Source organism: Xenopus tropicalis, chromosome 3 (assembly GCF_000004195.4).
Source record: "Xenopus tropicalis strain Nigerian chromosome 3, UCB_Xtro_10.0, whole genome shotgun sequence".
NCBI classification, from domain to species: domain Eukaryota; kingdom Metazoa; phylum Chordata; class Amphibia; order Anura; family Pipidae; genus Xenopus; species Xenopus tropicalis.
In genome coordinates this window covers 46,194,099-46,210,496 of record NC_030679.2, presented here as the reverse complement: position 1 = coordinate 46,210,496, position 16,398 = coordinate 46,194,099, and the positions used below count along the sequence as shown (strand labels likewise).

Here is a 16,398-nt window from a genome sequence, read left to right as displayed (position 1 = left end):
ATGAGTGGCTATGGCCAATAGCAAATGTTTTACCCTACCCTGCTTATAGTGCCTTATATTCATGAGCTGGAGAAAAGTAACAGGTATGTGAGTATTGCCCTTGGTCAGGCCACCGCTCCTTAATATATATATCGCGGGGGATATGCCAGTTTCACTACCATTTCAGTTTTCATGGTTTGTTATCTGAAAGTAGGTGAAAATATGGAAATATCCATAATCTACATAATATATAGTTTCTATGTTTACAATGACTGAAAATGTCCTAAATATATACAAAAATTCACGCAAAAGGTAATGCCTTTAACAACTTCACCAATCTTTTCTGAATTTAATGTGCAGCTATAAGTTTGCAGATCTCAGATTCATTTTGGAATGTCCTATTTAGCACACTTATGAATGACCCTTAATGTGTGTTACTTGTGAACATTTATAGGGAGAATTTGTGAATGAATATGTGGGTGAAATGATTGATGAAGAGGAATGCCGTGCTCGCATCCGTTACGCCCAAGAGCAAGACATCACAAACTTCTACATGCTCACACTAGATAAGGTAAGGATCAAATTGTGTGATAGTCTAAGGGGAGGGGTGGGTGGAATTGGATCAGCAGAAATAAATGGCAAGACTTGGTTGGTGTAAATAGCAGTAAAAATGCAGCAATAGAAAATAGCACAGAGGTGGCCCTGCTGTAAAGTGGTGTTTATTAAATTGTGAGACTTAGTTGCAGTTCTTGACATAATCTTTAAAACTTCAAACTTATTTAAAATAAAAGTTCTCTTTGCAGTTAATTGTAATCTTAAGGTAGTTGTGTTTCAGGAAATTCAAGGTGATAAGGGATAGATGTTTAACCAGAAAATATTGGTGTTTTTTTTTCTAATACCCTCCACAATACTTTCTAGGACCGTGTGATTGATGCAGGGCCCAAAGGTAACTTTGCACGTTTTATGAATCACTGCTGCCAGCCTAACTGCGAGACTCAGAAATGGACTGTGAATGGTGATACACGAGTTGGGCTCTTTGCTCTGTGTGATATCAAAGCAGGTAAGAGTTAAAAGTTGTATACAATTATTTGTTTTTTCACCTACTTTCAGATTTTTTCATAGCCTTCCTGTTTAGGCAGTAAACCTTATACTGTAAAGTCAACCAAAGAGAAGATCCACTCGTTTGGCGAGTTTTCTCGAACAAGCAGACCTTTACCTGCTGTAACCAGTCATGTGCTGGGCCCAGTTGGTTTCATCTAAATCTTTGGTCCCCATTCCAACAACTGAATCATAATAGAAACCTTTGGTGACACATCAGGAGAGCATTGCATTAACAGGTCAATACTGTTAATGATTTTGGTCAAGTAATTATCTACAGCTCTACCTATGTTCAAATTAAGATATACTATAGATCACCCTGCATTTAGCCTCCCTTCCATTCTGATGCTGTTAATAGTGGGAGGAAGCTGTGAATCGGAAATAGCCAGATGGCCTCAGGTTGCTTATTACAGCTTTAACCATTTGGGCAACAGTGGCAATAGATTTTACTCTGTGCTACAAACTGTGTTTTTGCACTATAGCACATAAGAATTTAAACAATAAGTAAACCTTTTTTTTTTCCATCAGTAAAATTACTCTAAACAGCCTCCAGAATTACCTGCCTTTGTCCCAGCATTCTCTCTGACCTGGTTCCTCAGTCAGGTGTTCTTTCTCTTTGCTTCCTTGTGCCCCCACTTCCTGTTCAGTTCTCTCTTCAATTCGACAACCTTGTTAGAGTGGAGAGCCTTCTGCGTATGCCTGGAGGCAGCAGGAGCCAGTCTGTGCATTAGCAGGGTTTTTTGTTTTTCTTTTTTTGATGAGAGACCCGAACAGGAAGTGGGGGCAGGGCTTCACTCTGCACAAGGAAGCAAAGAGAAAGAACACCTGACTGAGGAACCAGGTCAGAGAGAATGCTGGGACAAAGGTAGGTAATTCTGGAGGCTGTTTAGAGTAATTTTACTGATGGAAAAAAAAAGGTTTACTTATTCTTTAAAGCTGAAGTTTCATATACTGTCAAACTGGTTTTATTTTTCGCTGAATCTATGGTTGAGGCTTATAGCTGATTGGGCCATAATTGTAAAGCACATTTTGTTTGCGTTGTGCATGTTACAGTGATCAGCTCTTATCCGAGGTTCACTTACAAGTATTTAATTAAAAAAAAGTTGTTCAGCAAAATCCAACTCATTTAGATGACTGCTGTCCACATTTCTCTATACAGTTGCCAGTAACTAAGCTCCTTAAATTAGTCAAGCAAAAAAAGTCCTTTTGAAAATATTTTGCAAGCTAATGCCCAAAATGGCTCTGGCCAGTCTTCTGCGTCTGAGGGATGGAGCTTTTTAGTAATCAGGGGATTAGTTCTATCCCCAAGCGAGCACATACACTTAAAGATCTGGTATCATCAAGCTTGTTTACCAATGTGACGAAGGGGATTGGTCAGAACTTTCTCCAAGTATTCGGTAGCCATAAGTGTGGAAGTCGTAGGTGTGTAACGTGCCAACATATCAAGATTTCTAAGGAATTTAGAACAACCGTCACAAATAAAACTTTTAAGATCAGGGATTATATTAATTGTAATACAGTCATGTATCTAATTACTTGCTTGCAGTGCCAGATATGTGGGCTGCACCAATTGGACAATGAATGAAAGGATAAGGGAACACTTGAGTCAGATTGCCCCAAGCCATTGAGAAGAGTAGTATAACAAGACATTTTGCATTATATATTAGGAGCCGACACTAACATCTTCTCAGTCCAGGCAGGGTATTGAAAAGGTAAGATTAGGAGTGAGAGATGGGGACCTGTTAAGTCTTCTAGCCAGGAGGGAGGTATTCTGGATTTTTCATTTACATATGCGCTTACCTTTGGGTTTCAATTATGAGTTTGATGTTACATATTTTACTTAAGATTTAATAATTTACTTTTGTTGTAAAGATTGTTTAGAAAAAGAGCTTATGGACAGCAAATGAATGTTTTTTAAATGGTGGTTGACTATTGATATAATTTGAATGATACAGAACCCTGTTTATAAATCGGTGTACAGCTTTAACTGTTACAGAACCCTGCCAATGTATTTGTGAAATGTTTTGGATGAAGGGGAGTGCTGTCTTCCTTTAACCAACCATGTTTTTATTTCATTATGTTCTTAACGAGGGGTGGGGTAATCATAGGTTTTAAAAGTGGGCTTTGGAACCTACAGGGACACAACTGCCTATGACTAAGTACAGGAAGGGTATGAAATTGTAAGGCGGCATTCTGTGGGGTCTGTATGTTTTTAATATGGATATTTGAATAAAGATGTGATTTTTTTTTTTTTAACTGCAAGTTTGCATTCAGTTTGGGATACTTTTTGTTATTTAAATTTTGATTGCCCTGTAATCTGGGGGCTGTATCCTGTGAACTCTTGCTCTTTTTTTGACTGGCCATTTAGGCACTGATGTGGCCTTGTGCACTCAGTGTTTTCTTTCTTCAGTCTTAGTCATTTATTGATAATGAAGTTCTAATAAAACAAATTAAAATTCTTAATTCAAATTGATGAAAGCACTATGAAAAATATTATTATTTCCTTTTCCCAGGGGTAGAGTTAACATTTAACTACAACTTGGAGTGTCTTGGGAATGGAAAGACTGTTTGCAAATGCGGAGCACCAAACTGCAGTGGTTTCCTCGGAGTGCGCCCCAAGGTTTGTTACTGAATAACAATAACTCAGGCAATCTGCGAATACAGTAATCTTAAATTGGCTGGCAGTAGTGTGTTACAGGTTGGTGTGTATTGTGATCTTCTAATTGTTTACCTTTTGATTTATCTGGGAAGGGGATATTCACCTTTAGATTGACTTAAAGTTGCTGTGTAAAAGGCTTGGTGCTGAGGTCACTGACTCCAGAAACAAAAAAAAAGAAAATTGGGTCCATATGAGACTATCTTTCTAGTTGTTTTGTTTTTTGGGGGTTTTTTTTCTGTAGAAGCCTTTCCTATTTTTCTTTTTGACTGCAAAATCACTGCCTAGTTGCTAGTGTAGCTGGTATCCTAGCAACCACATAGCAGCCAAATTTAACATTAAATTTGCTGACCATAATGCTTTTGTTACTCCATTGTAGTTCTACAAGTTTAAGGCATTTTTGATTGCTTCTTCAGAATCAGCCAGTCTCATCTGAGGACAAGGGTAAAAAGCGGAAGCAGTATGTGAAACGTAAAAAAAGTGAGGTAGTCAAAGAACATGAAGATGAGTGTTTCAGCTGTGGAGATGGAGGACAGCTTGTATCTTGCAAGAAACCAGGTTGCCCTAAAGTATACCATGCAGAATGCTTGAAATTAACCCGTAGACCAGCTGGTAAGTGCGTCCATAAGACAAAGCCTTAGAAATAACAGTTCATTATTATAGGCTTACTTTGCCAAATGCAAACATTACGGTTCTCTGTTATTAAAAGCATTGTAAATTTTAAAATTGTGTGAATTTTGTGGCATAAAATTATTAACACAGTGAGATTTTCTTTTACAGAATAGCTAGTATTAGGGCAATGAGCTTGCTGGTTGAGGTACGGGTGCCAGCATTGGCCCTGGTAAAATCACTGAAGGAAAAAATATCTATGCTTTTTGATGATTATTAAATATCTGTTATAATATTTCTTTCTAGGTAAGTGGGAGTGTCCTTGGCATCAATGTGACATCTGTCACAAGGAGGCTGCTTCTCTATGTGAGATGTGTCCAAGCTCCTTCTGCAAGCAGCACCGTGAGGGAATGCTCTTCATCTCTAAGCTTGACGGACGGTTATCCTGCACAGAGCATGACCCATGTGGGCCTCATCCCTTAGAGCCAGGAGAAATTAGGGAGTATGACTCTTCTAATGAACAGAACGATTCTGCTGGCCCCTCACTTCCAAAGAAGAAAACACTGGACAGTGCAAAGGGCAAAACAGCATCTTCCAATTCACACAAGAAAAATGTTTCAGTGACTGAGGTGTTGCATACACCAACAACCGCTGGTTCTACATCTAGTGGCAATGTTAGCAAGGAAAATGTGGGGTCTGTTGAGCAAAAATCATTGTCTGCTGGAAAAATACTCCTTGCCTCTGCTGGGCAAAAGTGTACTACTGGCAGTAAGTTGTTACTTGCCTCAGCAATTCAGAAATCATTGCCTGCTGGGAAGGTAGTCTTGACCTCCTTGGGGAAAAAATCATTGCCTGCTGGTAAGGTACTGTTGGCTTCCATTGGAAAGAAGCAACTGTCTGCTGGGAAAGTTTTGGTGACCTCTCTTGGGAAGAATTCTCCATCTGTTGGTAGGATGATTATATCCACAGCAGGAAAGCATTCTTTACCAGCAGGAAAAGTTTTGTTAGCATCAGCTGGAAAGTATACAACAGCAGGTAAAGTTCTGTTGACTTCTGCCACCAACCAGCATTCAACTGCTGAAAAAAACAAGGCTGATAAACAGAATGATGTTAAAGAAACCCAAAATTCATTGGACCCTGACACTAAACATCGCATAACTAAAAAGCCGCTTAATAAACCATCTAAAGATAAGTTAAATACTACTTTAGAGCAACCATTGACTCAAAACCACACAACTGGGATTCAGAAACCTGTAAGCCCATGCCAAGTAGAAAGACCTTCTAACCCATCCCTCACAGGGAGGCCTGAAAAGCCTAAAGATAAGCATCAACCAGACAGTGAAGTTCATCCTAAGATCCTTTTAAAGAGGTCAACCATGCCAACCTCCCGAAGGTCCCTGAGCGCACATAAAGAGAGGTTTCAAATTTCAACCAAAAAAGAAGGGTCTCTTGAAAGCAGCCAGGTAGAGAACCATGCCACTCCAAGAAAAGATTCTTGTTCTCCAACTGTAAAGGAGAAGCCCAGTGCACCAAGTGAGAGATCTTTATCTACAGTAGAGTCCCCTTCTATCCCAGCAGCTCCAGAGAACTCTTCAGGCAGAGCAATATCATGTACACTTGCCTCCTCAGAAAAAACAGTTAGCACTTCTGAAATGTCACTCAGCTCTGTTGTACAAGAGAAGACTAGTTCCACTGAACCAAACTCTTCTTCAATATGAAGAACCGTTACTGTCAGTCTTTGTCAGAGTGCTTCCTGGTGCAAAGAAAAGTACATTTTTGTGATGACTGATGTGCAATCACAAGGGATTATGCTGCACACAGTATTCTGAGAATGAAGAACTCTTATGGAATAGATAAAACAATGTTTCTGATTGGCTACTATGTTTGTAACCGTGTACATAAACAAGGACCCATCTTAAAAAAAAAAAGAAAATTATGTTAAAGTGGTGATTATATTAAGAACCACCTTTTAAGACAAGTTGACCATTGCATTCCTTCAAATTCATTTACAGCAATCCCTGAACCCCCTTTTATAGTAAAAGGGTTAAGAAGCAAGATGACACTATGGCCAAAGGCAGTGAAGTGGTTGCCGGCTGAACTCTCATACCTCATCTGTGAATATGTGTGCTGTCTGGTTAATATCACGGAAACCTGCTTTATGATGTGAAAACAATAAGGCACTTCTGTAGACATGTCAAGCTCAGCTAATTTTAGTATTGTAGGGATGTCCAGTGGCGAATAAAACTGAGAGGTGCCTTATTCCAGTGAAATGTTAGTAGACTGTTGAAGATGCTGTTCTTGAGGTCTAAGAGCTTGTATTGCATATGGGCATTGCATGAGATAAGTGAGTTTTGGAGTAATGTAGTGAGGTGTGCCTGGTATCATCCTGCAATTGCATGCTCAAACTGGCCAGAAACCCATACGTAAGAATTATTGTAGCCTTTTTTAAACATTGCCAAAAAAGTAAAAAACATGCAGTTCTTCATCACAAACAGTCTCCGGTTTGAAACAGTTATCTGCAGCATATTAGGCTTCAGTTGCCCTTTTGCATCATGTAGCCTCTACCCATATATCAGGGCTTCTCTAACTTAATGGGATGGGCTGGACGCCACCTTATTAAAGATATAGAAAATCTCCCTGTACCAAAGCCCCACACACCAGATGGATAGTCCTCGCAGTATGGTGTATACAGTAGTTTTTAGATAGCCCTATTATATCTAGAATGCAGCAGGCAGAAAACAGAAACCTACTAGAAAGAATTTGTGAGTTCAGAAGCTGTTAAGAAAGGAAAATGCTTTTTTTGGTTAGTGCTCTAGTGTAGGATTGCAGCCTTCACAAGAGCTTTACTGTAAGAGCTGGGTAGGGATCCACTGACATTTCTCATTCCCATATATGTCTGTGTTTTCTTTGGGAAATGTACAGTGTTTGAGGTTTCCTTTCTTAACTACAATTATTTACGTTTACAGTCCAGAGTGGTCTGAATGTGGTGTTAGGCACAGGTCAGGATTTATGTGGTGCTAACCCAAATGATTTTAGGGAAAGTTGTGTAAATAAGCCTATTTTGTATCTTAGTGGTACGGTTTGTCCTAAATGGCCCTTTCTCAGATTTGGTGAGTTGAGAGTAGTAAGAGTTTTATGGGCGTGCATTCACATATATCTTTTCATGACCACCCCTGGCTGCCATCCCTACTGCAGCACACAAGGTCCACACCCTTACAAATGTCCTTTCGACACAAATCAATTCTGCCTTTGCTGAGTCTGAGCAATCTTATGCTGGGAATCATGGTGCTACAGGCAGCTGTGTGTAGTGTTTTACTGTATTTAATATATATATTTTTTTTTTATTTTTTTTTTTTTTTTAAACCAAAACCTTGTTGTGAATCTTGGTGTTGGTGCCTGTACCAGTGCCTCATTGATGTGACCGATCCAGAGATTCGTTTTTGTGTTGATGTCTCCTGCTTTTTTTTCTCCCTGGTCCTTGCACAGTAGTTATGGATTAGGAGCCAAAAAGAAAGCTGGCATTGATTAGCTTGTCATTTTTTTAATTGTTGCTTTTTTTTTTTTTTATAAATAAAAGAGATTGAACACCACATGATTTTAGCCTTCAGTTGCACATAAAGCAATTGTCTTTTAACAGATTTTGTGTCACCCATACCCTGATGCTGCATATTTCCTTCCTTTGGTTGGCATATATCCTGCTAACTGCCCTCATCTGACATGTGGAATATAGTCGCTGCCTTTTAAAGTTCACCCTTCAAGGCAGTAATTGGGCACTTTGTCTTGCTCCCTGGCATCTAGCTAGCATCTCTGTACATGGGGCTAAAATGGCATACTGAGTAGAAAGCCCACATTGCTTGAGTGTCTAGACCTGATCGAGTCATAAACAAGGATGACAAAACCATGGCCCTGCTAACCGGACATCTTAGGGACTAAATGTTGATGTTGTAGGAAATACAGTATAGGCCAGTCCTCCGCCCTTTACTGTCCCGCTAATTTGCTGTTGCCTTCACTGGTTAATGCTTGCGTATTCTTTCACATTGAAAAAGACAAAATAAAAGAACAAGCCCTAGAAAAGTCTTGTCATCCTGTATGATAAAACGTAGAGCAACCATTTCTGATATTAATGGCATCATTTATGTTTGCCCACTGCTGCTGAACTTTAAAGTCAAGCTCCTTTATGTTCCAAATGAGCAGAAAACACTGTGCATCGGGATATGAGACTGCTCTCTCTCTGTTTTACAGAAACATTTAACTTTGTCCTGCAGGCATCTTGCTATGGGGCGGTACTATATTATGGGTAACATGGACGGAAGGCCTATACATGACCTGGTGGCTTCTACATCTTCATCACATTCCACCTTGTTCATGGATCATGAAATGTTGGTGCTACTTGATTCTGGAACAGTGCATTTGATCCAGCTAACTGCCCCTGACATCATTGTGGGTTTTAACACTGTATGTCATTCAAGGGAAGGATCACATCATATATTTTCTCACCTTTTTGTTACTGTCCCTGTTTTACTAAGTTCCTGCATTTTCTGTCACTAATGGAAGAGATCTGACTCTTTCATGAATATGTACTGTAATTCTTTGTATATAGAAGAAAAATACTGTAAAGTTTAAATTGATTCCTGCCTATATTGTCTTCTTATTATGTGTGTGTCTGACACTGATCCAAAAATGACATGGTAGAACAAAGTAAAACAAGTTTCTTGGTATAGAGTAATTATTTGGGTATGTGGGCTTCTGCACTTTGAGTTATATATTTCCCCTTCAAAACAAAATTATTTATTATGTTTTCGTTAATTGAATTTTGTTTGCAGCTCCAAGGCTTGTAATTTAGACTTCTTTAATTGGTTCTCTATATTAGCCTTATCTTAAGGGGGCAGGAAGATTTAAGCCGCTTATGTTGCTCAGTTTGTATGGTCCAATCAATATCTGGCTGAAGATCGGCCACATGTCAATCAGGAAGGTGTGATTGTCCCTTCAGATTGGCTTGTAGATGCTGTTCTTGCCCCGACAGCCTGTATCCTCTTTGTTGTGATTCAATTGTTTGGCCCTAGGTTTGACCTTAGGTGGGTATATCGGGGATAGGTTGGTTGGGATGTCACCAAACGAGCTTTCGAATTTACAGTCCCTGGCAGGTAAGTGGTTAAAGCAGCATATTAGGTGTGTATATGTATGTATGTATAAAAAATTATACAAAATTAAATTTGGAGATCAAGTGAAAAGTTGCTTAGAAAAGGCACACCAGTAAAATGAGTTGTTTAAATACAATGGGGTTTCTCTGTTTTGCAGCTACTCAATGTACTCTGTACTGTTTTTCCCCCATAAATAACATATCAATTCTTAATATTATGGTGATATTTCTCTTTAAAACAAAGGATTGGCAAGGCTCCAACTTCATTTACTGAAAAGGGAACAGTGGTGAAGAAAAAGTAGGATCTTTAAGGGTGCCAAAATGTTAGGCACCCCCCAGTGATTGTAATTACACACGTATGGGCCCCGAGTACTTGTGAGCAAGTGATCCCCTCCCTTCTTCTGTCTTTGCATCGCTTGGACATGCGCAGTAGAATGAGAAGCTGAACCTTAACAAAAAAAAATGTGGCTTTTTCACTGTATTGCACATTTTCTGATGATAGGGGCACTGGGCCGGGGTATCGGGTAAGTGATTACAATTACTTGGGGGCGGGATTGCTGTGCCTAACATTTGGCACCTCCCTTTTCCTTTAATACCCAATTGGCTGCAGTAATTCGTTTTCTGCAGATACGATAGGTCAATATCTTTAAATGCATAGGATAGTGAAGTGAAACACCCCCGGGGAAATATGGTGAGACATTTAAAGGAAATAAGCAGATTTTCTATGAAGCGGCTTTTGCAAGCTCAATTTTACTTGGAAAAGCAATGTTTGCTCTCCATCATGCACTTAATCGGCTGGAACTTTTGTAATGGAATTACAACAAGACTTCTCATTTTAATTAACCAAAAGAACTCTCGACTCTATTTTAATGCCTTGATTTTGTTTTCTGACAAACAGTTCCTAGTGCAGCTGCAGAGCCCAATACAGGTTTGTGACCTGTCATTCAGAATGCTCTGGACTTGGTATTTTTCGGATAAGGAGTCTTTCTATAATTTGGATCTCCATACCTTGTTTTCTAAGAAATCATTTAAGCATTAACTAAACCCAGTAGGATCTTATCTTAGTTGGGATCAAGTACAAGATGCAGTTTTATTATTACAGAGAAAAGGAAATAATTTTTAAAAATTACATTTCATTAAAATGGACTTCCTGTGATTCTGATCTTTCTGGATAATGAATCCCATGCCTGTACTGCTATATTGCAAGCCTGCATTTTCCTGTGCATGACTGACATATAAACACATTCTAGCCATTTCTATTTTAAAAGGACAAGATATAAATCTGCTTAATATTTTTTAACAACAATTTTGGTGTAAATACGGAAATTTGCCATTTTTTCTGCATTTTTAATGGTTGATGCACTTTTGGGATATGCTGAGAATAGAGGCATGTAAGTTGAACTCGCAAAAAGTCACTTGCAATGCCATGTGTGTGTTTGTGTTGCCATAAATATACATTCAGACACCCATTCCTAAGGGCCCTTTGGTTGTTGTTTTTTTTTTTTTAGCAGTTACCGTTTTCCCAAATAAAGAATTGTAGGCAATAAAATAATAAAAGCTAAAAAAAACAAAATGGTGTTAAAATATTTCACACCTACCTCCCATGTTGTTTCCTATCCAAGGCTATGAGACTTCCAAATAAAGCATCTACCTATTTAGGTTTAGTCTCTTTCCTTTCCTCGTTTTTGTTCATTCTACCCGAATTTATGTCTATTGCTAATTGACTTCGGAAGGCACCATTTTTTCCCTGTTAGAAGCCATGGCATGGCCTGTTAGCACTTCCTAAGGCATTTTCAGGCCACAGCAGAACAGCTCAGCAGTGTAGCCATGTGCTCAAAGCAAAACAAGAGGCATCATCTGTCCACAAGTGCAATGAGCAAAGTGCAGCATCTGATTTGCTAAAATGTATGCAACTGTGAGTGCATTTTTATCATTAACTGGACACAATGAGGTACATGGCATCATTTCTGGTGTGGCATGCAAGGGATGTTTGTGCCCAATTTTCAGACACAAGTGTGCTGTGCCTATTGGCGCTCAGTGAGGAGGGAACCCTGGAGCTGCTGCTTGGTCAGGCAATAGGTGCAGCAGTGCTCAGTTTGGAACAGGTGGAGTAGCACCAAGCACAACTAGACAGAAATGCAAGGAGCACATTTTGACACAAGTACCTTTACCAAAATTGTTTTTATGTGCAACTGACTGCAGAATAATTGTGGGACACTTGCAAAATGAGCCCAAAGTCTTCATGTGTTTTAGTAGGTGGTAGTGTACCCTACTGTGTTCTCTTGCACAATTCCCAGGAGAACATATATAAAGTACTGCTTGATGTGGAGATTGCCTCGAACTGTGCAAGGAATAAATGTAACCCAGGAAACTGAATAACAGAGTATTCCAAGCTTATGTATGCTGTATGTACCAACAAGTGCTCCCCACTGCTGGAATGTGCAACTGCCGCTCTGTCTGTAGCCTAGGGGACACAATGTCATTGTTTTATCATACAAAGCAGGTTTAGTCAGTGTTTTTCTACTGTCTAACAAAGGCAACACAGATATGAAACCTGTATGAGTTCACAGTTCTTCAAAAAAAAAAAAAAAATTATTCAAAAGTGCTTAGCATTTAGCCTATTTTGAGTGGCCAAATACAGGATTACTGTAAGGGACTGGTGCTCTCTGGACAAGCCTCCACTGAAATCATGTAGTTCCTTGTGTTGCCAATTTCTAGAATGAATGAAACTGTGCCTGGCCTCCATGTTCCAGTATAATTACAGCTTCTGGATAGGGTCTGTAATGTGCAGTGTTCAGTGTTTCTACCATAGCAGGCTGACCTGACCTAAAATGAGTAGCTGACATTGGTGGGCTACACTATCCTAGTGGGCCTTGGGCAAAGGCCAGTCCCATGCTGCACATTAATTAAACTTCTTCCAAACTGGTAGCTGACTTCTATAACTTCCACACTCACCTTAAAATGAAAGCCACTTAAAGGGATACTGTCATATATTTATGAGGTACTTTTTATTTCTAAATTACACTGTTTACATAGCAAATAATTCACTCTACCATTTAAAATGTTATTCTTGAACCAACAAATGTATTTTAGCTCTAATATTGGTGCGTAGGCAGCCATCTCAGTGCATTGTGTCTGATTCTGAGTCTGAGCTTTCAGATGGAGCCAGTGCTACACATTAGAACTGCTTTCAGGTAACCTATTATTTCTCCTATTACCATGTAACTGGAGGAGTCCCAAGCCGGACTTGGATTTCTTGCTATTGAGTGCTATTCTCAGATCTACTAGTAGATGCTATCTTGCTGCCTTCCCATTGACCTGCTGATCGGTTGCTGGATTGGGGGGAGGGTGATGTCACTCCAACTTGCAGCTCAGCAGTAAAGTGTGACTGAAGTTTATCAGAGCACAGGTCATATGGCTGTGGCACCCTGGGAAATTAAAAATATGGCTATCCCCATGTGAAAAAAATCTGTTTGTGTAAAAATGGAGTTCAATGTAGGATTCTGCTAGAGAAGCTCTATATCAACTGATGCGTTTTGAAAAATCATGTTTTCCCATGAAATTAAATCATTCAGGTTCCTCAATGCACTTCAGAAGCTCATACTTTAGCAATAAGGTTCTACTACAAATAATTTCTCTGGGTTCCTCCATGCTAAGACCACCACTTTTTCTGGGTGCATGCACACTGAAATATGTTTTTATGCCAGTGGCTACTGAAGTGTCTGCTGGGGTTGTAAGAAAGCACAATAAAGCACTGAGTCCCACGGATATAGTAAATAAACCCTGGTTAATGACTGGTTATTATAAAATTGGTTTGCTGGGAGACTGGACCCAAGAGCGTCTGCTCTACTGAAGTGCTAAGTGGGTTAGGGTAGGCGGTAAGTAAAGACTACATTAAGATGGTTACAGAGGGTTCAGAGAGCAGCGCACAGTAAAAATGTTCAACTTCCATGTAGTGCTGGGCGGTATGACCAAAAATTTATATCACGGTATTTTTCAAAATTATATCGGTATCACGGTATTTGACTGTATTTTTTTTTCCCCATGCATGATTAGGTGACCACCCCAAACACCCCCCCATCCGCACGCAGCCCCCCCACCCCAAACACCCCCCCATCCGCACACACCCCCCCCACCCCACCCCACCCCACCCCAAACACCCCCCCATCCCCTTCACATAAATATAACCCCCCACCCCACCCCATCCCACCCCCCCAAACACAACCCCATCCCCTTCACATAAGTATAACCGACCCACCCCAAACACCCCCCCATCCCCTTCACATAAATATAACCCCCCACCCCCCCCAAACACAACCCCATCCCCTTCATATAAGTATAACCCACCCACCCCCACCCCAAACACCCCCCCCATCCCCTTCACATAAATATAACCCCCCACCCCACCCCCCCCAAACACAACCCCATCCCCTTCACATAAGTATAACCCACCCACCCCCACCCCAAACACCCCCCCATCCCCTTCACATAAATATAACCCCCCACCCCACCCCCCCCCAAACACAACCCCATCCCCTTCACATAAGTATAACCCACCCACCCCCACCCCAAACACCCCCCCATCCCCTTCACATAAATATAACCCCCCACCCCACCCCACCCCAAACACAACCCCATCCCCTTCACATAAAATATAATTACTGGCCAGGCACCCCCCGACAGCTCACATTGGTATCCGACTCTGAATGCGTCCTAGCGATGGCGCTTTTTTAGAGTGTGCGCACTGACGTCATGTGCGCGCTGACGTCACGTGCGCACCCGGAAGTATTCAGCACACCGGTATGGGGGTATGTAGAAAATTCATATCGGTTTCAAAAAAAAAACCGGTGATCGGTTTTTACCGGTATACCGCCCAGCACTACTTCCATGGTTATCTAACAACAACAAGAAACATGATTTTAAGAATTCGGTTCGAAGGCTGAATCCCGAACCAGATCCTGAATTCTGTGCAACCTTATATTAAACATTTCATGCGGTTTTGTGTGTTCATTGCCCCAATTAGTTTCAATTATGACACTTCTGATTAAAGGTAGCAGGTTAAGAAAAAGGCAGATGTGGATAGCAAGTCCTAGCAGATGGAAATGTGGGTTGTGGTCTGGGTTTAAAAATTAGGGCTGCTAAAGGACTTCCTTTCCTCTGCAAGTTTAAAGGATTAGGGTGTTTTCAGAGTCATTGTTTTAGAATATTGGTATATTATCATAGATTATGTTTTGATATCTGGATTTTTAAGGTACATTCATCTGGGATATTATTCTCTCTGGTTGTATGTTGTGAATTTACAGCCTATAAGTCAGACAATCCCACTCAGTGTATCCAGTTCAGAATGTACCACTCTCATGCTAGAATGTTTTGGTTTTCTGATAAACACTGGTTATGGCCATGAACAGAACGTTTATATTGGGTGTATGAAAAAAGACTACAAGTAGTATCATTATTTGGGCATACTTTCCCTTTAATGAACAGTATAAATGGTACAACAGAGGTAAAATAAAGAAGAATAATATAATGCACCATCTTTTTAATGTCATTTGTACTAGGTTTCAAATGAAGAAAAAAGTGGAGCAGGATACAAAATGCTCAAGAACACATCCAGTTGTTAGGACTTGAGGCCAAAAAGTGTTAAACAATCGTTTCAGCAGAAAGGGAAACATATACTTGGTTTTATACCAGGCAAGTCACATATTATCTGTGGCAGCTGAAAGGTGCAAGGGCCACAAGAATCTTACCATAGGGAATGCAAAGCAGCACTTCTGTTCTACAGAGTCTTTAAAGAGCTGAAAAGGCCAAAGATTGTAGGGTGCTATTTTATTATTATCCTTAGTTATAGAGCGCCAACACATTCAACAGCGCTTTACACTGCCCCACTGGTGCTTACAATTTAAGGTTGCTGTCGCATTCACACTCAGTCAATTCTATCTGGTCTAATTAACCTTCCTATGTTCGCTATGAGGCTGATTTTTCTTTTCCTACGGAAAAACACAAGACAAAAATTATCCCTTCTACTTGCCTTAGTCTCCTCCCTTGCCTGCACCCAGAACCACTATGTCAGCCCAGTGAAGGCAAGGTAGGAGGCCAATGCCAACTGAAAGGTTGATTCTCAGCCTGCTTTTTTTACCCCCACAGGCCAGGAATCAGCCTTATGTGAATTCTATATAAATAAGGGGAAATGTTATACAGCATAGAGATGTTTTTCATTAACATTTGCCCGTGGCCCAGTGCAACCAAAACATACCCATACTGTGCACACTATGGTTAGTTTCATCAGGGGCCAGTTAATATGTCTGTATGTTTTAGGTGCATGGAAGGAAACCCACTCAAGCACAAAAAGAACAAACAGACTCCAACCTGCTCTAATCAGGGACCCAGCGTTGGAAGGCAGCATTGGTGCCTATGGTGCTCAAATTAAAGGCTCCCAGTTAATTATGTTTGTGACTGTATAGTGTTACCCTTCAACCAATTTGGTTTATATGTAATTAATTTTTGTTAAGAAACAGAGAAAAATCAGCAAGAAAGTCCAGAAGTTTCTGCATTTGCAAAAAGTAAAAATTGTACAACAGTCTGGTTTTGTTAGAGCTACTTATGCATTTTTCTGCCACGGTGTATTCCACAAGTTACTGGCCTTAATTATAGGAATATTTTCTCTAAAGGATCATTTTCCTAGGTGTTATATCAGGTGCTTTTCTATTATTTTTTGTTTTCATTCACTAATTCTGGTATTTCTCTCCCTATATGTATATCATAAAATGATACACACCGTAATCTACTCGTTTTACAGCAGCCCCTCTGGCATTTGCCAGAATCAACAGATTGCCAGTCCAGGCATGACAACCACATTATATCAGGTGCCTCCATTGGGAAAGGCCACAGTACATCTAATGGCATTTTCAAGCCAGCT

General features: G+C 40.2%; 1 protein-coding gene across 10 annotated transcripts in view; it reads left to right on the top strand.

Annotated features, from left to right (window-relative positions):
* Positions 1-11,908, top strand: part of nsd1 (nuclear receptor binding SET domain protein 1) — a 47,557-nt gene extending 35,649 nt beyond the window's left edge. For all 10 annotated transcript variants that reach the window (XM_004912862.4, XM_004912861.4, XM_004912860.4 and 7 more), the window contains exons 19-23: positions 434-550; positions 898-1,039; positions 3,591-3,697; positions 4,150-4,345; positions 4,649-11,908. In XM_004912862.4, coding sequence (XP_004912919.2) covers positions 434-550; positions 898-1,039; positions 3,591-3,697; positions 4,150-4,345; positions 4,649-6,060 — 1,974 coding nt within the window. In that variant the 3' untranslated portion in view covers positions 6,061-11,908. The remainder of the gene's footprint in view (positions 1-433; positions 551-897; positions 1,040-3,590; positions 3,698-4,149; positions 4,346-4,648) is intronic.
* The last annotated feature ends 4,490 nt before the right edge of the window (positions 11,909-16,398 follow it).